Source organism: Engraulis encrasicolus, chromosome 2 (genome assembly GCF_034702125.1).
Source record: "Engraulis encrasicolus isolate BLACKSEA-1 chromosome 2, IST_EnEncr_1.0, whole genome shotgun sequence".
NCBI classification, from domain to species: domain Eukaryota; kingdom Metazoa; phylum Chordata; class Actinopteri; order Clupeiformes; family Engraulidae; genus Engraulis; species Engraulis encrasicolus.
The window spans coordinates 54582624-54605123 of record NC_085858.1 but is presented as its reverse complement, the minus strand read 5'-3'; the positions used below and the strand labels follow the sequence as shown (position 1 = coordinate 54605123).

Below are 22500 nucleotides of genomic sequence, written 5' to 3'. Positions count from 1 at the left end.
ATTTTTAGTTGTTTATTTCCAGAATTCATGCTGCCCATTCACTAATTTTACCTTTTTCATGAATACTTACCACCACCATCAAATTCTAAGTGTTCAGTATGACTGGAAAAATTGCACTTTTCATACATGAAAAGGGGGATCTTCTCCATGGTCTGCCATTTTGAATTTCCAAAAAATAGCCATTTTTAGCTGCAAAAATGACTCTACTTGGACCATACTAGAAAATATTTGTTAATTACTTAGAAAACTTTCATGTAAAGATCAAATTTGGCAATAGGCAACACAATTTCAATAAGCAGCATAGTTGCAGTACCTTTTTTGACCATTTACTGCACAGTGTCCCTTTAAACTTAAGCCTTGGTATTGGGAAAATGGGACACAATTGGACCATAAGGCTTTGTCACAAGATGAAGTAGGTGCTATGAAGACCATTTTCAGTCTAAACTCAATTTTGACAAAATATGTAGATAGGCACTTTGCATTTGTAGGGCAGAATAGTAACCCCATAAGTTGATAATTCCATAAATTGGTTAGTAAAAATATTCACTTGTATGGGTAATAAATGCATTTACTTTTCTTGCGAATCAGAAATTACAATTCAGCAATATTAGCATATAGTGTTTACCGTATGGTGGGGTGGGGGTCGCAAAAATATACTTACAGTATATAAATAGAAAAAGTTTGGGAACCACTGATCTAACCAATTTCCATCTTGCTCTCTCTGTATCGATCAAACATTTTATAACTCATTTCCCTTTCACTTCCTTCACCTCGACTGAACCTGAACTGCTCTCTCTCTCTCTCTCTCTCTCTCTCTCTCTCTCTCTCTCTCTCTCTCTCTCTCTCTCTCTCTCTCTCTCTCTCTCTCTCTCTCTCTCTCTCTCTCTCTCTCTCTCTCTCTCTCTCTCTCTCTCTCTATCTGTCTGTCTCTCTCTTGCTCTCTCTGTGATTCTTCTTTCCTTGTCTCTGCCTCTCTAGTACATTTTGTCTTCTAACCGATATCTCTCTCTCTGCCTCCCCCCCTCTTTTTACCCCCCATCTTTCCCTCCCCTCTCTTTCTCTCTCTCTCTCCCTCTCTCTCCCCGCCCCCTCTCCATCCCCCCCTCTCCCTCTCTCTCTCCCCGTCCCCTCTCCATCCCCCCCCCTCTCTCCCTCTCTCTCCCCGCCCCCTCTCCATCTCCAGTCTTCTGTGAGCTGCATCAGTAAGGCCCTCCGCTGGCGTCCGTTCTCGTCTCTGTATACTCACCACCCGGCGCTGCTCCACTTCCTCTTCCGTTACACCGAGCTCTCCGACGCCTGCGGCCCGCTGCTGCTCACCCTCTGGCTGTCCCATGAGCCTCAGCGGGGGGGCCGGGGCCGAGCCGAGGCCCAATCCGAGCCAGTGACGGCTGCTGTCAACCCCTCCTCCAAGCCCTCGTCCTCTTCATCATCCTCCTTGTCATCCTCGTCCTCTTCCTCGGCTCTGCAGGCTGTGCTGGAGAAGAGTCCTGCGGTGGCCCTCACGCTGCTGGTGAGCAAGAACCCAGCCTGGCAGTGGAACGCACACACACACACACACTCTCTCTCACACACACACACACACACACACACACACACACACACACACACACACACACACACACACACACACACACACACACACACACACACACACGCGCACACACATGCACACACGCACACACACTCTCTCTTTTCTCGTCTCTCTCTCTCTTTCCCTCTCTCTCTCTCTCTCTCTCTCTCTCTCTCTCATATACACACCCTGGCAGCCCCTAGCCACCACGCACAGCAGAAATGCACAGTGAGGCAGCCAGCCACTGGTGTCGCCAGCTGAACCTCTGCGATGTCCCAGAAGAGATTAGACATGTGTAGTGTAGTAGCTAAGTGCTGAGCAGAGAACAGTGCTGAGCAGAATAGTGCTGATAAAAAGGGCTGCACAGCGCAGCACAGAGCCAGCATAATGATACATAGAGGCTATTAGAAAGCTTTGGAGCGCACACACACACACATATTCTCTCTCTCTCTCTCTCTCTCTCTCTCTCTCTCTCTCTCTCTCTCTCTCTCTCTCTCTCTCCTCTCTCTCTCTCCTCTCTCTCTCCTCTCTCTCTCTCTCTCTCTCTCTCTCTCTCTCTCTCTCTCTCTCTCTCACACACACACACACACACACTCTTACACACGCACACACACTTTTACACACACACACTTTTACACACACGCACGCACGCACGCACACACACACACACACACACACACACACACACACACACACACACACACTAGAGTGTGGCTCGGGCCGTTTTTTTCTGTCCGAGCCCGGCCCTCAGCCGACAGAAAAGTGATCGACCCCGATCCGAGCCCGAGACTAATTAAAATGTTTGTGTCCGAACCCGTCCGAAGCCCGAGACCACTGTAATAACAACAGAACCTGTGCGCAAGCAAGATTTTCTATGTGGGCTCCTCCATACTCAAAATAGCACGTGATAAATAGCCAGGATAGGCAAAGACTTTAGGATGAGGCAATTTGCAGTAGCCTAATTTAGTTACGCACGCATAGTAGGCTAAGTATAAACACACACACACACACACACACACACACACACACACACACACACACACACACACACACACACACACACACACACACATGTGGCAGCGCACCTTATGTTTCTTTCGGTTAGACCAGAGATGTTGGGTGCGATGATAAAATGCATGGGAGGGGCGTGAGAGGATAAGAAAGGCGAAAACGAACGAATAGGCTACATTTTGGATGCAGTCAGCCGGCCTATGGAAGCATTTGTTACGTTACTGTTAGAGCAAATAAATCCCCGCGAGCCATGGTGAAGATGCCGCTCCTTGAAGGATGGGCTATACGTTCACCCAGAAGAACAGTAGCCTGTTCGGCCCTCCAAGAGAATGTCATTTCCCCTGATGTCCATGCGGTCAATATAAAATCAGGAAAGGTTGCACGCGCATAGTTACAACTGTAGCCTACAGTAAAAGTGACAAGAATTAAGAACCTACGTGAAGGACATGAAATGTCACAGCGGACAAAATAGTAACAGGAAACCTCTTCGCCCCTACCTTAGGCAACTCCACGTAGCGTGTGCGTCTTCTTTAATCCATATTATGCTCCTTGCTACTCCATGCTGGAAATGTAATCCTTGGCGAGCAATGCAGTGACAAACTTCGTCATTTTATGTTCAACATTTAAGACAGCATCGAAGGCATGCTAAAACATGGCCTACACTAGGCCTACAACAAAATACCACGCGTTCACGGACAACTGTTGATTCGGCGCTTATTAAGATAGCAAGTTGACTCGGTATTCCTGCTCGGCTGACTGGGAGTGAGCGTCCATGTTGGCACTGGTAACTGGCGTGTGCATACAGCCAATAATAATCACTCGCACGAGTAGCCTACCAACATTTTCATTTATGCATATTCAATTACTTATTTTTTTAATCACAAAACTGCCGTTTGCATGAACTGAAACGTTTCCTCTGGTTGCTTACACTTTTCACAATGTCTGTTTGCTTCAAGCCCGAGTCCGACCCGAGTCCGACAGATATTCTATTTTTTTTGTCCGAGTCCGGCCCGGCCCGTCGGGTTCCGACCCGGCCCGTCGGGCTTCGGTCGGGTTGCTATGCTCTGACACACACACACACACACACACACACACACACACACACACACACACACTCGTACTCATACTTTCATGCACACACATGCACAGGCACACACACACCCTCCCATGCACACACATGCACAGACACACACACACACATGCACACTCATACCCTCACACAGCCACAGAGCGTACAGGGCATATAATAGGAGTGTAGTGAGAGCTTCAGCGTTGCTAGTTGGAGTGCTGCCACACAGGCGGCCTCAAGGCTTTCTGGGCCCCAGTCACAGAGCAGCCAAGCCTCAGATGTAGCCTTTTTATTGTGCTGTGCTGTGCTGTGCTGTGCTGGGGTGTGCTGTGCTGGGGTGTGCTGTGCTGTGCTGTGCTGGGGTGTGCTGTGCTGTGCTGTGCTGTGCTGTGCTGTGCTGTGCTGTGCTGTGCTGGGGTGGGGTGGGGTGGGGTATTATGTCGCGTCGTGTCGTGTCGTATCGTATCGTGACGTGTCGTGTCGTGTCGTGTCGTGTTGTATGTGGTGTTTTGGGGCAGCCATGGCTCAATGAGGCAGGCATGGCTCAATGGTTAGAGCGCTGTCCTTTAGATCAGAGTGTTACAGGTTCAAATCCCACCCTTTCCAGCACCTTCATCCATTATGGCTGAAGTGCCCTTGAGCAAGGCACCATACCCCACATTGCTCCAGGGCCTGTAGCCAATACCCTCTACAGACCTGTAAGTTGCTTTGGATAAAAGAGTCAGCTAAGTGTAATGTAATGCAACGCAGTCTCACCCCAAGTAGTCAATTTCTGACTACCTTGGACCAGACTGCAATTTTTGACGTCTTGGGTATTCCTTCCACGTCACATTTTGACTATGTGGCCTAACCCTAAACCTATTCCTAAACCTAACCTCAATGACGTTATGCTGCCACAAGGGGGCGCCTTTGAGGACATAGTCAAAATGTGACGTGGAAGGAATACCCAAGACGTCAAAAATTGCAGTCTGGTCAAAGGTACTCAGATATTGACTACTTGGGGTGAGACTGTGTAGCGTAATGTGATGTATTGTGTGAGTAGTGTTGTGGGCAGATGCGGCAGCAAGCAGGCATGGCTCGTCCAGCAACCCAGCTACTGGGCCAAGGCTGGTGCAAGTCACACACACATGCATAGATATGCAGTACATACACAAACACATGCTGACATACTGATGCACAAACTCTCTCTCTCTCTCTCTCTCTCTCTCTCTCTCTCTCTCTCTCTCTCACTCACTCACTCACTCACTCACTCACTCACTCACTCACTCACTCACTCACTCACTCACTCACTCACTCTCACACACACACACACACACACACACACACACACACACACACACACACACACACACACACACACACACACACACACACACATGTACCCACTAACACACAAAAACATCCAAACTCACACTAACAGAGTGGCTGCCATGCCACAGATCAGAGGACAAGCAGTAATGCACTGGGGAGGCCATGGCTGCTCTGAAAAGCCCAAATCCTGACTCGCATGCTCCTCCTGGGACACCAAGTGTGTGCTCTGCTCTGAGATTCTCTTTGTGTTCGTCTCCATCTTCCCTCTTCCATCCTCTTTCCCTCCATTCGTTCTCTGTCATTCCATAACACTCTTTCATTTAGTCTATTCTGTCTTTCTTTCTTTCTTTCTTTCTTTCTGTCTCTGGCTTCACTCTCTCTTGCTCGTTTCCTCTTTTCTTTTTTTCTCTCTGCCGTAGCAGCTCCCTGCCTGGGAGGTGCTGCAGCTTGTGTGCTCAGCAGTGTGTGAATGAGTTATTTTGTTTGATGTTGGTTTTTCTTGCTGTGTGAGTAGAGCTGAGCAGCCTTTTTTATGGTTGGATTTTGTGTGTGTGTGTGTTTGTGTGTGTGTGTGTGTGTGTGTGTGTGTGTGTGTGTGTGTGTGTGTGTGTGTGTGTGTGTGTGTGTGTGTGTGTGTGTGTGTGTGTGTGTGTGTGTGTGAAGAACGTGTGAATATGTCGCTAGCGTGTGTGACTGTCTTTTAGTGTGCTGATATGCATGCCACGATCTCTCTCAGTGAACTACAAGATGCCCTGGAATCAATACTCCCCCTCTATCAACTGATTGGGATCCAAATGGGGGCAATCATCGCTCAGGAAAGCGTCTCGTCCTCCTACATCCTTTCTTTCTTTTTTTCCTCTTTCTTGCTTTCTTTCCCTCCTCCAGCAGCAGGAGTAGCGAGCAGCAGCCGCACTCAGAAATTACAGAGTTCATTGTAGCATAGCGTCTTCTTTCTTTCTTTCTTTCTTTCTTTCTTTCTTTCTTTCTTTCTTTCTTTCTTTCTTTCTTTCTTTCTTTCTTTCTTTCTTTCTTTCTTTCTTTCATTTTTTCTTTATCCATCTTTCTTTCTTTCTTTCTTTCTTTCTTTCTTTCTTTCTTTCTTTCTTTCTTTTTTTCTTCCTTCCCCTCCTCCAGGGGTAGCAATCGGGAATTACTGTGTGTATTGTAGCATAGCGTCTTCCTGTCCTGTGTCCGCCTGCCCCGTTCCCCTGACTGGTCATTAGATCATCCAATCAATACGGGCCCCTTAACGCGGCCTCTGCAGCCCTGAGACGGCCTATTCTGCACGGATGCCCCGATATCGGAGACACATTAATAAATTAAGACCTCTTGGGCACACGTGCACTGCCTGCCTGGCCTGCCCGTCCACCGAGCAGGGCGCTGGCTCTCTGGACGGAAGAGGATGGCATGACTGATGTAGAAATCTTTCACCACCCAGAAAAGACACTACAGTACAGTCAGTACAGATGAAACATTTTAGCCACAGTATGTGTAGAAAGAGGTTTAAAAAATTCCAACTCCAGGTATTACATTAAATTACAAAAAAAATATGCTCCAATTGACAGGGAATCAATTCTGTTGTTAGTTTGTTTGTTTTTAACAGCCAGCTACGGCTGTCTTTGTGATAAATCGCGTAGTTCAAATTGTGCAAATAATTGGAGGCATAAATCAGGCATTAGGAGGAGATGGCAAACAGACTACAGCAGTCTCCTGGCCGGTGGTCACTCTCCATTACAGCTCATTCTGGACGGCTGCATGTGCCAGAGACTTGACAGCAGTCACAACAACACACTATTAGCCCACAACAACAACAGGGAGTGAGTGAGTGAGTGAGAGACCGGGGGAGCATCAGAACACTGCCAAAGGGCATCATTGTGATGTCAGAATGGCCTCAGCCGTCTTCCATTACCCCGCCTCTGGCCAAGAGTGGAAAGATTGTGTGCGTTGCATCAGTTAATCTCAGGCAGACAGAAGAGTATGTGCTTGGCACTGTCTGCAATAACAACAACTGACCCATCAATCCTCACTCTGGCAGCTTGTCATCCGTCAGGGCGGACGAGCGGAGGAGAGTGTTAGTCTGACATTACCCCTCCTGATCCTCATCTGCGTGCATCCACTCCACACTCTATTCCGCACGCCCCGTCAAGCTTATTCACTCGGTCTCGGCTCTTCGGTTTCTTTGCAACAGTAGCTAGGAAATCGATTTCTTAGACATAATCTGGACATGCTGAAAGTGGCAGCTGTGGTGATAGTATCAAAGCTAGGGATGCACCGATACACATTTTTTCACTATCGATCCGATCCCGATGTCTAAATTTGGATATCTACCGATACCGATACTACTCCGATCAAATACCAAAACCTCATATATGCATGAATTTCAACTTGAGGTAGGCTCACGATGACTATTTGGTCAGAAAAGGAAGTCAAAAGAACAGGAAACGAATTCATAAGTAAAAGTATCAAGTAAAAAAGTAACAATCCCATCCTGAAAACTAATATGCAAGTGTTATGACTTCAAATTAACATTACACCTGGCTCAATATCAGTCCTGGGAAAATTCCGATACTTTGGGAAAATTACGATCCGATCCGATCTCTGAAAATATATTGATATCTTAACCCGATACCGATACACCGATACCGATATCCCATCCCTAATCAAAGCTTTATCATGTCACTCATGTCTGTGACTATTCCCATCAATCTGCATTTTGGTTTTTGACGCCAAATTTACAGGTGTCCGCTTGTCAGTTGCATTCATATCACACAAACAGAGAAATGCAGCGTTAAGCTGCAGCTTAGAATTGCATCACTGACCTGAATAACCTGCACTGGCAGGTTGTGTACAAGATGATGCCTGCTCAATAATCTACCAATCTACTGTATTTGTTAATGCATTATGGGCATCCCACTATTCTTAATCTGAAGTTAGGGACTGAGTAAGACCATTGCCAATTTATAGCTCAGTTATACACACAAAAGTAAATTTTGTGAAGCTTCTTTCTCTATTTTCAAGTGAAAATATCGTCACCCTTAAAGTGGAAATGAAGCAGTGACCTAATATAGGGGTCTATAACACCAGTAACATAAGCCAGCAAATATATATATTTTTTTGAAGTCTGAAATTTAAGCCGTTAATAAAAAAATAAAGCACAAACACGTAACGTTTCTGTTAACGTTTCCAGCCAACAGCGGGTGACGTCACGCGAATGGTAGTCTCCTATTCTAATGCTGTTATGATAGTAGTGAATTAAACATTTGGGACTTGCGTGGCTGATTATGAGCTTATTTGCTTAACCCAAATGAAGAAAGAATACGTGTTTGGGTGGGACAGAACAAATATGAGGCATGAAGGCAGACAAGACATCCCATCACATGAACCACAGGTAAACAAGCAGCTTTTTTTTGCTAAGGTGACAAGTCGCTAACACACAGACTTCTATAACTAAACACGTCAGTGCGCTAACACATTTTGGTATGAGCCAACATGATCACTATTCATAATCGTGCGATGTCGTGCAATGTTGCAGTTCCCTACCTTCATCTTCCGATGATTTCGCCAACATTTTCCAAGCACCTGAATTAGGCTACTTTGACATCTCCGTGCCCACGTTTATCGGTGTTATCCAGTCAACAATAATCCAAGGCAACAACGCTATTCCAGCCAGTTTGAGGATGCATCCGCGACTTCAATAACATAATAATTTACTACAATAGATGCAGCTACTTTAAGCATGCCATAACTTAATGTAGGCCATGATACAAGCGGATTCCAAAAAAGTTGGGACACTTTGTATTTTGTGAATAAAATCAAAATGCTGGCATTTTCAAAACATCAAATATGTTAATAAGGGAGAGCATTATGTACAGACAACATATCAGTTGTTAAAGTCGAGCAGAATTATTGTTTTGAGGTTATTATGTGATCATTTAAAATTGGACCCATGCAACAAATCTCAAAAAAGTTGGGACAGGGCCAAAACATGTTGTAATAGTTGGATAATTCTGAAAATAACACAAGGAAGAATATTTTAAAAGGAACTATATTGACTGCCAACATTAATGCACAACTAAAATACCATCACAGAAAAGGCTGTGGCACTCAGCAGCGAAGATTTTGAGGGACTAATTACTTATCTATTACACAGAAAGATTGAATTATCAAAATTGCAGGCATATAAGGCCTATTTCCGTAATATAGAGTTCTGTGTAATCATTGCATGAGTTATGAGATCATGACATACTTGTGGTCAATAAGCAAACTATGACACTCCAACAATGACAGCTCTCGAAAAAATGACCATAAACACAACACTTGATTAATGCACATGATGCAGACATTAAACAATGTTGCATGCGGAAAAGCTCATTCTATGGACCTAGGAGACATGTGAAACCTGTCCTCTGATTACAGGAATGGAAAATATTTAATCCTTTTTGAAAATTATGGAGTCATGCACCCTCAGGTTATATAGAAAATGAATACTTCAGCTTGATTTAGTGGTCAGTCTGAAAGACAGCAAATATGATGGTAAGGGGATGCAGAGGTGACTTGGTTAGGGTCTTCTTACTCATGTAGAGCATTAAAATGAGTGTTGGATGATACATACAGACTTTAAACAGCAAACATAGCAACCAAGGCATTATATTTTGGAGCACCGCCTTTAGATATTGTCCCCTAATGGTGGCAAATTTAAATCTCTACTATGTTCCAACCGTGTGGTTCCATCATAGGAGTAAACAGGTCACAAAATTGTTTTCTTGCAGTCAGGATATGCCCATATTAAGCATAACAAAAAGGTAAACAAGTTGAAGAACACACCTATCAGTTGAGCTGCTGAAATCATGTCTCGCACATCAAAATATCTAATTTTTGAATACAATTATGCCATCAGTCAAAGTATTTAACTGTTCAGTCTCATCCCTTGTGTTGTGTTTAGTCTTATCTAATATAAAATGCATTTTATTGGCCCTGTCCCAACTTTTTTGGGATTTGTTGCAAGGGTGACATTTTAAATGATCACATAATTACCTCAAAACAATAATTCTGCTTGACTTTAAAAACGGATTTGTTGTCTGTACATAATGCTCTACCTTGTTAACATATTGAATGTTTTGAGAATGCCAGCGTATTGATTTTATTCACAAAATACAAAGTGTCCCAACTTTTTTGGAATCCGCTTTGTAGTTTAACGTGTCATTTCCCGTGGCATCAACTTCAAATCCCCAAAGCTCCTCCAACTCCGAGAGCGAGACGAGAGAGGGGATGGGATAGCCACACACACAGGCTGCGTCCCTTCCCTTCACAAAGCTTTCCGAACTTCCGCCAATTTTGCAAGTTATTTTCTATTACTGAATTGAACCACATAGCCAACTTAAAGACATGGGCTTCCAGATTAGCGTCCAACAATGCAGTAAAAAGACGTTATTGGTGACGGTCTGTCACTACAAACCTATGAGATCGAGCCCCAGTCCTGACTCCTGTCCTATGGTGGATGCAATGGGTGGATGGCTGCAGCTATCCCACCATGCTCGTAGCAAAGGCTTTTTGACACAAAGTGATAATGACACTTGGCATTTCTCTTTCATCTGATAGTAGGTATATAACATAGAAAACCCAGGGACAATGTAAAATGAACCCCTCGTCCTTCTTCAATTTTACTGCCACGATTAGAGTCAGTTAGCGCTGTAGTTAGCACACGCTAACGTTAAGTGAATGGAAGGCTACATTAGCCACCAAGTTCTACCATTCGCGTTACGTAGGCGGCGAACATGGCTGCGCCCTTGTGGCGAAACTCGGTAATAACATGTCATTTTTCAGCAAAACTACTTAAAAGTGCAGTTCAATGAACATCCATTCGTTTATGAAAATAAATAAGCCGCCAAAAAATGATAATAGTTGTCAGTGCTTCATTTCCACTTTAACACAAGACAAAATGAAAACGGGGAAATAGTTGTGTGAACCTCAAAAAAGTGAATCAGTTCCTGTACAATTCATGGACTGTTATGGCACAAACACACCAAAAGCAACTAGAGCGACAACAGCAACGGAAGTAGTTGACTTTGAGTGCGTTTTAATATGCGACCTTGCCTCCTCTGTCTCCTCGTCCCGCCTCCTGGCCCCTCCTCCGTGGAGAAAACGATAAAGTTTCCCAGCTGTCAGCCTAGCCACAACAACTTTTGAGGGACTGTTTTTCATTCACCATCCCAATTGCAAATGAGAAAAAGACTCTACAATTGAGCTTTTGCAAGATATTGAAATATAATGCTGTTGTCAGTGATGTCATCATGACGAGAAGCAAGTGGAGGAGGCAAGTGGAGGAGGCAAGGCTGCATATTGCAACGCACTCTTTGTATGGAGGAGTTGTCGACAGAAGAGACAAAAAGCATTTGGGTAACAAGATGCGATTTTAGCGACTCGAGCGGCAGTTTGTAGTTGATGAGGTTCGGCGACAGCCGCCACAGCCAATCGGAATGTCAGAATTCTTGCATTCTGCTTTCATCATTCATGTCACTCTTGCTATGAAGACAGTCAAGTGACTCTTTGTAGCTTTGGTCTCTTCTGGTGTGTTTGCGCGTGTGTTTGTGACAGACACATGCACAGACTCACATACAGCCAGACAATTGATAGTTTTTAGATTTTTTTTGGCTAGTGTAACCATGGGCTCTAATTATATGACTTAAAAATTGCATCAGATTTTGACGTTGGGTTGCGCCACACACATAAAGAGAATCGCAGCTGTCAATCTTATCTCCGATTGTAAACACTGTGACAATCATAAGGGTTGGAGCAGGCGTCACCCAACAGTTTTTTCTTCCTTTTAAGGGTGCTGACCAAAATATTGTAAGACTGAAAAATGAAAAAAGGTCGCACCATGCATAGGTTTCTTTTTATTTACACATGTGTAAATAAAAAGAAATCTATGCATGGTGCGACCTTTTTTCATTTTTCAAACACTGTGACAATGCCATACCTTCCATTTTGAGTCGTAAATATCAAACCATGTTTGATATCTACGATGTGCAGTCGGTGACTCTTTGAACTTGCAAAATTCCATCTTAGAATGTCGCACACGACAAAGAAATCTTGCCCGACAATCGCTTGTGATGGTCCTGGGGGGTAAAGCTCTACCGAGTGGTGTAAGGGGGGTTTTCAGCCGAGAATTGGGATGATAGTTGTGTGTGTAGTTTGAACTTGGCTTTAGTCTTTCACTTTTTCCAATAGCACATGTGTTCACTTCATATAAGGCATGTTTAACTTCATAACTTGTAGTAAATGATGACATCTTCCAGTGGAACTAGTGAATATTGGCTTGATGAAATTCCTAAACAAGCCTTAGAAGTCTAAAAATAGTCTTTCTAGCTAAATGTAGTTTGGGTTGCTGAGTACTTTAATCTTCTTTTGAGGGTAAGTAGATGTTTTCACTCGTTAAAAAAGAAAAATAAGCTTCTCAAGATAAGCATTTACCAAGTGCAGTTGAGTTTTCAGCTCCCTAGATTCTTGGCTTCACTGCAGATATATTTTTCTCACCCCATTTACTTCTCCCACTTCTCACTCCCATTTCCCCCATGTGTCTAATTTAAAGTATTTTAGAGACTTTTAAGATATGCAGATGCCAATATACATATCCTGTGCAGTCGTGCATTAAAGATTTAAGCACCATCTCACTTCCTCGCCTCCCTCTCTCCTCCTTCTCTCCTCCTTCTCTCCTCCTTCTCTCCTCCTCTCTCTCTTTCCCCAGTGTGCAGTGGTAAGGGCCTGAGCGAGGATAAATGCCTGTGGCAAGTCTCTGGGCCACCATCACTCACCTTACCCCACTCTCCTCTCTCCTGGCCAAGATCTGAATTCAGGTTTTAGGGTTTGACTAAGACCAGTGTAAATGGGACGTTTTCCTCTCCCTCGAGAGGCATCATTGTGCTTCATTGCAGATCTTTTATTTCTCTCACTCCATTTATGTCTCTAAGCTTATTTTTTTCTCTCTTCCTTTTGGCTTTGTGTCTAATGGAATGTATTTCACAAGCTTTTAAGAAATGTATATGTCTGACATTAAAGATTAAAGGTGAACCATATCTCTTCCTTCCTCTTCCTCCTCCTCTCCCCTCCTCTCCTCTCTCTACCATATCTCCTCTCCTCTACTCTGCTGTCCTTGCTTCTCCTCTCCTGTCCTCTTCTCTTATCTCATCCTCTCTCCTCTTTTCTACTCTACTCTACTCTGCGCTACTCTCCTCTCCTCTCCTCTCCTCTCCTCTCCTCATCTCTCCCCTCCTCTCCTCATCAGAGGCTGGTGGTGGGCAGTGATGAGGGTCTGGGTGAGCGTGCGCTAGGGGAGCTGCGTAGCTACCTGGAGGTCAAAGGTCGCGGTGACGGTGCGTTGGCGGAGCTCCTGAGGCCCGTCCTTCTGCAGCTGCTCCAGAGGCTTGCCTGCCACGGCAACCAGGCTGGCAACCAGGGCCCCGGAAACGCAGGTCTGTCACATGCGCACACACACACACACACACACACACACACACACACACACACACACACACACACACACACACACACACACACACACACGCACACACATACACACGCCAAGGCAACCAGGCTGGCAAGCAGGGACCCATTGTCCTATCGATATGAGCTCCCTGTCGAGAAGAGCTCCTTTTCGCTAACGAGAATAGCCTTTGACATCTAATAATCAACCCTAGACAGGAAGGCTACTGATTTAAGAAAAACTGACCAAGGCCTAATTTACCCCTCATTGCATCAAACTTCTCATATAACCCATGTCATCTAAAAAATTACAGGCTGTTTCTGTTTAAGACAATCCGAGCAATTTCCCACACCCGACGTTGCATCAAACTTCTCTAATTATAGGCCTACATCCGAAAGGTGGGTGTTTTCAGCCTCGGCACACGGCACGGCACATGCACACAAACAGACATGCAAACATAGACACACTCGCACATACTGATGCCAATACAGATACAAATGCACACATACCCACACTCTCTCAGCCTCATAGATGCCCACTTCCACTCATCCACCCTCACATCATTCACAATGCTGTACATGAACAGAGAGAAACAATTCATCTTTTACGGTAACACCTCGATCCATGACCACACACACTGTGAACCCGAACACTCACACACTTACACACAGAGATAGACAGAGAGACAAATAGTTATGAGCACGCACACACACAAATACACACACAAATACACACACAGATGCATACCCCACCTGCACTCACAGTTTGACAGAGTTAGTACAGTAGCTCAAGGTCCTGTTATATTTCATGCTTGACCTTGCTATTTCATCAAGTTTCTCCCTTACACATTCTTGCTTGATAGTCATGTTTGCCATCCCTTACAGCAGTGGTTCCCAAACTGGGGGGTCAGGACCCCTGCTGTGGTCGCGAACAGATGGGATTTGGCATTAAAAAAATTCAGATTCAGATTCAGATAACTTTATTAGTCCCATCAGAAGGGCAATTCAGTTTGCGGTCCCATTCTCCATCAGTCAATGAATAGATAGTATAAATAAAAAGAGTAGAAAATGAAATACAAAACCTAAAGGAAACAATAAATAAATAAATAGGAAAACCACAGGTTAACATGTAACATACTTCCATAAATTGGTTAGTAACCGCATTCACTTGTATGGTTGATAGATTATTTGCTTTTCCTTTGAATGTATAGCAATATTAGTAGACAAATTACCAATGGCATATGTAGCCACGGAAATATTCTAAGGTCCAAATGGGGCCCCCTGGAGAAAACGTTTGGGAAGTACTGCCTTACAGTAAGGCAAGGCCTGCCTGCCTGCCTGGCTGTGTTTTTAGAGTGAGGACTCTGACGTTTCATCATCCTATCCTGCCATGCAATAAAAAGAAAAAAGGATTTTAAAGGAACAGACCACCCTTTTTTGATTTTCACATAATTGCAGTATCTCCAAGCATTATTCATGAACGTGCATATAATTTTCGTCTATGTTTGCATTGCCCCGTTTGACAGTATACCTAAATTAGGCATAGTAATGCAAGTCTATGGTACAAAATAAAACACCATCAAATGTACTTCTAAACCACTTTAAAATGAATGTAACATTCACCAGAGTGTAAAACAGCAATTTAATTCGGTCCAGTGATCACTTGTGGCTTGATGCTAAAGATACCAGTTACTTTCAGTGATTATGCTAAGCTATGCTAATAATTCTGATCCAATAAATCTAAGTACTGAAAACACAGAGGAGAAAATGATATGCACATTCATGAACAATGCTGGGAAATACTGCAAATATGTGAAAATCAAAAAAGGGTGGTCTGTTCCTTTAAGTGTGCAGGCTCCTCACTCTAAATTGCAGTCAGCTTTTGTCCTGCGCCTTTTCCTAGGATGTGCACGATCTTCACCTTCACCTGCCTGACTGTGAGGCTGTCTGCACTCATGCCTATTCTCACTCAGGCTCATTCTCATGCTCATTCTCATGCTCATCCACTTTTGTTTTATCCCTTCCCAGTGGCGTTCCTTCTTTCTCTCGCTCTTTCTCTCTCTCGCTCTCTCTCTCGCTCTTTCTCTCTCTCTCTCTCTCTCTCTCTCTCTCTCCCTCTCTCTCCCCTTTCTTTTTGCCTTTTTTACTCTGTCTCCACTCTTGCTCTGTCTCTTTGCATTTCTCTCCCCCCCCCCCTCTCTCCCTCTCTCACACACACACACACGCACACAATCTGCATCTCTTTGCATGTCTTTCCCTCTATCTCTGTCTCTCTATCCCTCTCTCTCCTCATCTGTATGGGGGCCCATTCCCCGGCGTCATTACTCATGCAGTGCTGAATTTTTGCCTTGATGGGTGTTAGTTTAATTGCGTCTCCGAGGGGCTACATGAGGGGGAGGGGGGTCTGCACAGGGTCAAACTACTCCCCCCACCCTTACCACACCCCCACGGCCCAACCACCACCCCAATGTCCCCGCACCCCTCCGCACTGCTAAATTACACACATTACACATTGATATCACAGCACCCAAGACGCACGTGCAGTAGAATATAGAACAGGTGTCAGATGAGGTGAACCCACAGTCTGTCCCCATCTCCCATCCCTCTCCCATCCCTCCCTCCCCCCTGTCTCTCTCTCCCTCTCTCTCTCTCTCATTCTCATTCTTTCCCTTACCTTCTATTTTATACTGGAACAGAAATTGACAGTCTTGCCATTCTCCATGGTTTTCTTTTTTACCTCTCTCTCTCTCTCTCTCTCTCTCTCTCTCTCTCTCTCTCTATATATATATATATATATATATATCGCTCTTGCTCTCCACTTCTCCTCCTATTGCTTTTATTCCTTCTTCTCACCTTTCAGACCTTCCGTCTCTCCGCATCTGCTGTAGTTGTTCCGCTCATCCCCTTGTCCCCGTTCTCCATCCCCTTCTCCCCGTTCTCCATCCCCTTCTCCCTGTTCTACCACTCCCTTCTCCCTGTTCTCCATCCCCTTCTCCCTGTTCTCCATCCCCTTGTCCCCGTTCTCCATCCCCTTCTCCCTGTTCTCCATCCCCTTCTCCCCGTTCTCCATCCCCTTCTCCCCGTTCTCCATCCCCTTGTCTCCACCTGCCTTTCATGTGCTGCGTCCTCTAACCCGCCGCCATTTGTTCTCTTCCTATTCTCTTTATTTTTCACTTTATGCAATGCTCACGTTCCCCTCCCTCTCTCCATGCTCCCCCCATCTCTTTTCCCCACTCTCCTCCTGCTTATCTCCATCTGATTCTCTGACTCTCTGTCTTTCTTGTTGTATCACAGTCCCTCACCCTCCCATTCTCTCTCTCTCTCTCTCTCTCTCTCTCTCTCTCTATCTCTTTCTCTCTCTCTCTCTCTCTCCCTCTCTCTGCAGCTCCATCCCCTCTTCCTCTGGTGCTGCAGTTGTTGTGTCTGACTCTGGCCGCTTCCTCGGCAGACAGAGAGATGGACGGCACCGAGTTCAAGCTGCTCCACCACGGTGAGGCCCCAGGTCACATGACACCAGAGGAGTATTAAGTAAAAATATCAGTACTCTTATTGGTGTAATTACAACACGAGTACTGTATATAAAATCTGTCTTAGACTGTTTCTCTGTTTCTGTCTCTGTCACTGTACTTAATGAGGTAGATATACCCAGTAAGAGTTTTGCCCCACAAAGGCAAAGTTCATTACAAGAAATTAAATATAAATTGAAAAAAAATGTCTTTTAAGTTTTCATATAAACCCCATTTCCCAGGCCAGGATTTGCTCAATTTGACTAAATACATAGTTGGCTTTGGCTCTGGCTTTGGCTTTGTTCTGTAGTCTCTGTCGGTTCTTTAAAGGCACATACTCTGTTCTGTAACCTCAATCTGTCTCTTGACATCCATCCTTTTAAAAGATCCTCTGTTTCAAGCACTGAGTCTACAGTATGTCTAGATTAGGCTCTTACACTAATGTCCGTCCTTCCAATACACTCACTCTGTGTCCTCTACCCTCAATCAAGCTCTGAATAGCCGTCCTTTTAAGAAACGTGCTCTGTGTCTCCCTGGCTTGATTAGACTATCCATTCCCTTTTCAACTCTTATGATAAGGCCCCTGTTATAAATTAGGCTCTCGATATCCATTCCTTTTTCAACTCTTAGAAATTTGCTGTTACCAGAATGGCAAAGACCAAGTCGTAATGTATTACTAAAGACTTTGTGTGATGTTGTAGCAGTGTAGATAACACTAGCACATGATATTAGCTGATCGTAAGAGAAGTACACAGGTCTTCTTTTTTACTCTTATGTAGTAAACATTTTTATATCGGCAGACAAACAACTCAGGTGGTAAGCACTGCAGATTTTATTGATAACGGCCGGAGAGGTTATCACATGGAACACACAAAGTCTTCCATCCAGTAAGCTCTGGGGTGGAAGCAGAAGACCACCCTATTTAACCATTTCCTCTCCCACAGTCCATGGTGTGGGCTTATTTGGTGCACGTGGGCTCCCAGTTGGCTGTTTGTCCACTGTCCATTGTATCATTTTCCAATGTATGCATTGTCATATCTTGTCGCTCCAGTCTTGTGACCACACAAAGTAGATGCACATGCCTCCAATAATATTTAGTGTCCCCTGTCTGGAAAACTTGCACACCAGACCATGCTATTACATGGGGATTTCCCCTGACAAACAATGAGCATGAGTACAAACCCCAACTCCGATGAAGTTGGGACGTTTGGTAAACAGTGAATAAAATCAAAATGCTATCATTTTCAAAACATTCAATCTATTCATTAGATGGAGAATAGTGAAAAGACAACATATTAAGTGTTAAAACCGAGAAAAAATATTGTTTTGGGGGACATATGTACTCATTTCTAATTTGATAAATCCAACACGTCTCAAAAGAGTTGGGACGGGGATCAGTGAAAGTTAATAAACATCCAAATAAGATAAAACAACAAAGAAGAACATTTCAAAATGAATTGTACTGACGGACAATATAGGTGTCCAGGTATAAGATCATCACAGAGAGGCCGAGTCACTCAGAATTAAAGATGCAAAGGGAATAATTACCATAGTTATTACATACATTTTTGAATTCCCTTTGATTTACCACGATTGAGTGTATAGAAGACATATTTTTGTTACTAAAATCATTGTATAGGTTCATGACATCATGAAATATATATTGGCTGTAGTCTCACTCTAATTCCTGGAGTGCTAGAGCTATTGAAAATTGACCATATTAAGAATGCTTAATGCGTGCAAATGATACAGGGGTGTAACATTCTCCTAAGCACCTGAGCTCACTTGAAATAAACCCAGAAGACATGGGAAACTGTCCTTTGCTTACAGAAGTCAGCAGAAGTTGTAGAAGTCCATTCTTTTTGACAATAATAGAGCATTGCACATCCTGTGCTACAGTGAAAATGGACCATCCAACTTGTGTTAGTGCTAGCTTCAAAAGTCAGCCTCCATGATGGCATGCGGGTGCAGTAGTGCATTGGTTAAGATGTTCTCACTCATCTGTAGAGTTAAATACAGTGCTGAATGGTATAAATGGGTTTTAAACAGCATGAAATGCCACTCATGCATTATATTTTGAAGGGAGATCTTCGATTACTGCCACATAGTAAGGTCAAATTGCATTCTCTACTATGTTTTAACAGTTTGGCTCCATCATAAGGACCAGCAGGTGATAAAATGGTGGGTTTTTGGTCAAGACCTGTCACACTGTAAGCACTACAGAAAGGAAAACACTGCAAAACATGACAAGGAATACGCCCACCAATACGCCCACCAAATCATGTCCAAGATAGGAATTAACACTGTTTTTTATATAAAATCATCTCATTGGTTAATGTATTTAACTGTTAAGCGTTGTCTTTTGTTTTGTTTTTAGTCTTCCTCGACATTTGCTGCCATTTATTGTCCCCGTCCCAACTCTTTTGAGACGTGTTGGATTTATCAAATTAGAAATGAGTACATATGTCCCCCAAAACAATATTTTTTCTCGGTTTTAACACTTAATATGTTGTCTTTTCACTATTCTCTATCTAATGAATAGATTGAATGTTTTGAAAATGATAGCATTTTGATTTTATTCACTGTTTACCAAACGTCCCAACTTCATCGGAGTTGGGGTTTGTATAAAAGAAAATACATGGTTAATGTAAAATAGTAAAAGTAGAAAAGAAAAACATTAAGAATGAAAATTTTACTACACTTACATTTGACACCCTTGGCAGTTAAGTATTACATTACATTACTGATGCTTCTATCCAAAGCGACTTACAGTTATTTACAGGGAATTGGTTATAGTCCCTGGAGCAGTATGGGATTAGGTGCCTCGCTCAAGGGCACACCAGCAATGGAGTGTGGAAAGGTGGGATTCAAACCTGCAACCATCTGATGTAAATTACATCTCATTAACCACTAGGCCACGGCTGCCCAGTACTTGAAGTGGTAACGTCTTTTCCATAGCTGTTACAGTGTCCCAATTGTGGACCGGCACTCATTATGAGCCAATGGCACGCTCCGTATCTGTGGCCTTGCTTTGTGTTTAGTCTCCAGTGTTCTCCCGGACCTGCCGCTGTTTCAGTTTTTAAAATCTTGTCTCATGTCATTTTCATCTCTTTGTTTGATGTTGTTGTTGTTGTTGTTGTTGTCCTTGAGCTGCCACCCTCTGTGTTTTGATGTCGTTGTCCCAGCGGTGGAGAGCGTAATATGATGTTTGTTTTGGCCGCTGACCGTCCGTAATGACTGCACTTGTGCTTTTGATTACCGGCACAGGGTGAGCGGCCGCCATGAATAGCTGATGAACGAGAAATTGCGGTGCAATAAAACTCTGTGTGTGTGTGTGTGTGTGTGTGTGTTTTCATTTAGTGAGCAATTTGGCAGGGAAGCTCAAAGCGAGCAGCAGTGAATCTCTCCTACCTGCTCTTAACTACCTGTACTGCTGCCTTGCTCTCTCCCCTCCTAGCTGTGGTGACAGAGGTAAGACACACACACACACATAAACATACACACGGGCACACACACATAAACACACACACACACACACACACACACGCTAACGGTCTTGGAATATTGCAGTGCAGGGAAAATGTAATACATACACACAGGCACGCGCACCCCACATATAAACACACTCTCACATACACACACATACACACACACATATACACACATCATTTGCACGGCTTTGCACATACACCGCAGCACACACATTCCAATAGATTCAGTGTTGACAAGATCCACAAATGGCATGCAGAGACCGGTGGTGTAGGAATACATATTCAGAAGGAATTCAAATGTCTTGTTAGGTGCTCTGGTGGAAGAAGCATTATGCCTTTCCACACACACAGCTCCGGGTGACACTGTGCTTTACATATTGCAACTCTATGCCTTGCAAAAGCGGAATTTCCATACCTATCATATGGAATTCGAGATTCCCACTCATAAATTATACTCCCTATTTTACCATTTCATAGCCAGGCTGTCGCCACCTTGTGCCTTTTTTATTGATAGGCTTTTGTGTGGAAAGGATGGTGGAATGATGACCTCAGGTCCAGGGCTTTTTATAATTGTTTCGTTCCGAACAGACAGAATTTTAACGTTTCTGGTTTTGGGTTCCACCATTAAATGGACGTCACTGAATCGATAAGAACGAAAACAAATTTCTTCCCAGAATGATTAATTACGTTCCCTGTCAGCTGCTTAAAGGGGTATGCCACTATTTTGGGGCTTAATACAGTTAAACTTGTTGGCCGGGGTTTATAAAGGTGGTAAAGTGTCTTATTTTTCATGTTAGGTATTGTCTTGCTTTAAGATAAGTTAAAAGAGGGAGTATGTAGCTAAGCTTGTGAAAGTCAATCACTGTAGCATGTGTGATCCATTGACTCCCACTAGCTGAGATACTTACTCCTTCCTTAAAACAAGACAACGCCTAACATGAAAAATAAAACACTTTACCACCTTTATAAACCCAGAGCAACGATTTTAATTGTATTCAGACCCGAAATAGTGGCATACCCCTTTAAAATTAAAAAAATTATTACAATTAATAAAAACTATTAGTCAAGTCAAGTCAAGTCGACTTTATTGTCGATTTCCTTACATGCACTGGTCATTCAAAGAAATGAAATTACGTTTCTTACTTTCCCGTGCTGAGACATACTTTAAATACAGACACACTTTAGGTAGTGATGTAGACATAGGCAAAGTCTAGCACGTACTTCATGTGCGAGCCATTTGACTGACACCAACTCTAAATCCCACATTAGTCAATTTAGTCACGCACATGTGCCATTTGCACCCACGTTTAACACCATCGTTTGGCATCTGTTATTCCCCAATCCCCTCCATCATTTTCTCTCCCTCTCTGTCACTCATTCGCGCGCACGCACACACACACACACATACACAGTCTCACACACACGCATAATTATACTAATAGTGTGAATTCCACGAAATAGAAATGCAGCAGGTTAGACATTTACACTCACTCATGCATTCTTTTCCCCAATGACAACACAAATTGTTGAATTAAAATCTGTTAACTTTTTTTCTTTCTAACTAGCATCTCAGAGTCATTACATTATATTTAGACTCACCATGTTGACATTTACAATCCTGCATGTTTTCTTCCTTCAGCGCACTTGGAAGGTTTTTGTTCTATGGTATTATTGAAACATCTGTAATGCAATGTAGCATTTGTCCTGGTGAAAATGAAAGTGAAAGCCCAACTGGGAAACTCCAACTCCCATTGTGATTGTGAAACAGCACTCCACAGCACACAAATTACATTTGCATGTAATTTCACATTCACTTTCCAGCAATTATGATATGCTAAAATCTCATCTGTAAAAACACAACTAGCATGTCCTTAACAGATGATCTTCTTCACACTGTCACTTTGTGTGAAGGCCTAATCTCAGTTAACGTGCGTACTTCACGCCTTTTGGCTCTAGAACAATTAATGACGTCATCGAAAGCGACAGACTATTCATAGTAATTTGTGACATATTTTCAGTTCTGACCCTGATAGGGTTTGTATTTTCGAAAGTGTGCCCACGGGT

The 22500-nt window shown here is 43.6% G+C and overlaps 1 protein-coding gene across 1 annotated transcript in view; it reads left to right on the top strand.

Annotated features, from left to right (window-relative positions):
- LOC134441550 (meiosis inhibitor protein 1-like) overlaps positions 1–22500 on the top strand; it is a 122064-nt gene that overhangs the window by 72931 nt on the left and 26633 nt on the right. The window contains exons 20-23 of the mRNA XM_063191912.1: positions 1184–1510; positions 13243–13429; positions 16825–16929; positions 20306–20416. Coding sequence (XP_063047982.1) covers positions 1184–1510; positions 13243–13429; positions 16825–16929; positions 20306–20416 — 730 coding nt within the window. The remainder of the gene's footprint in view (positions 1–1183; positions 1511–13242; positions 13430–16824; positions 16930–20305; positions 20417–22500) is intronic.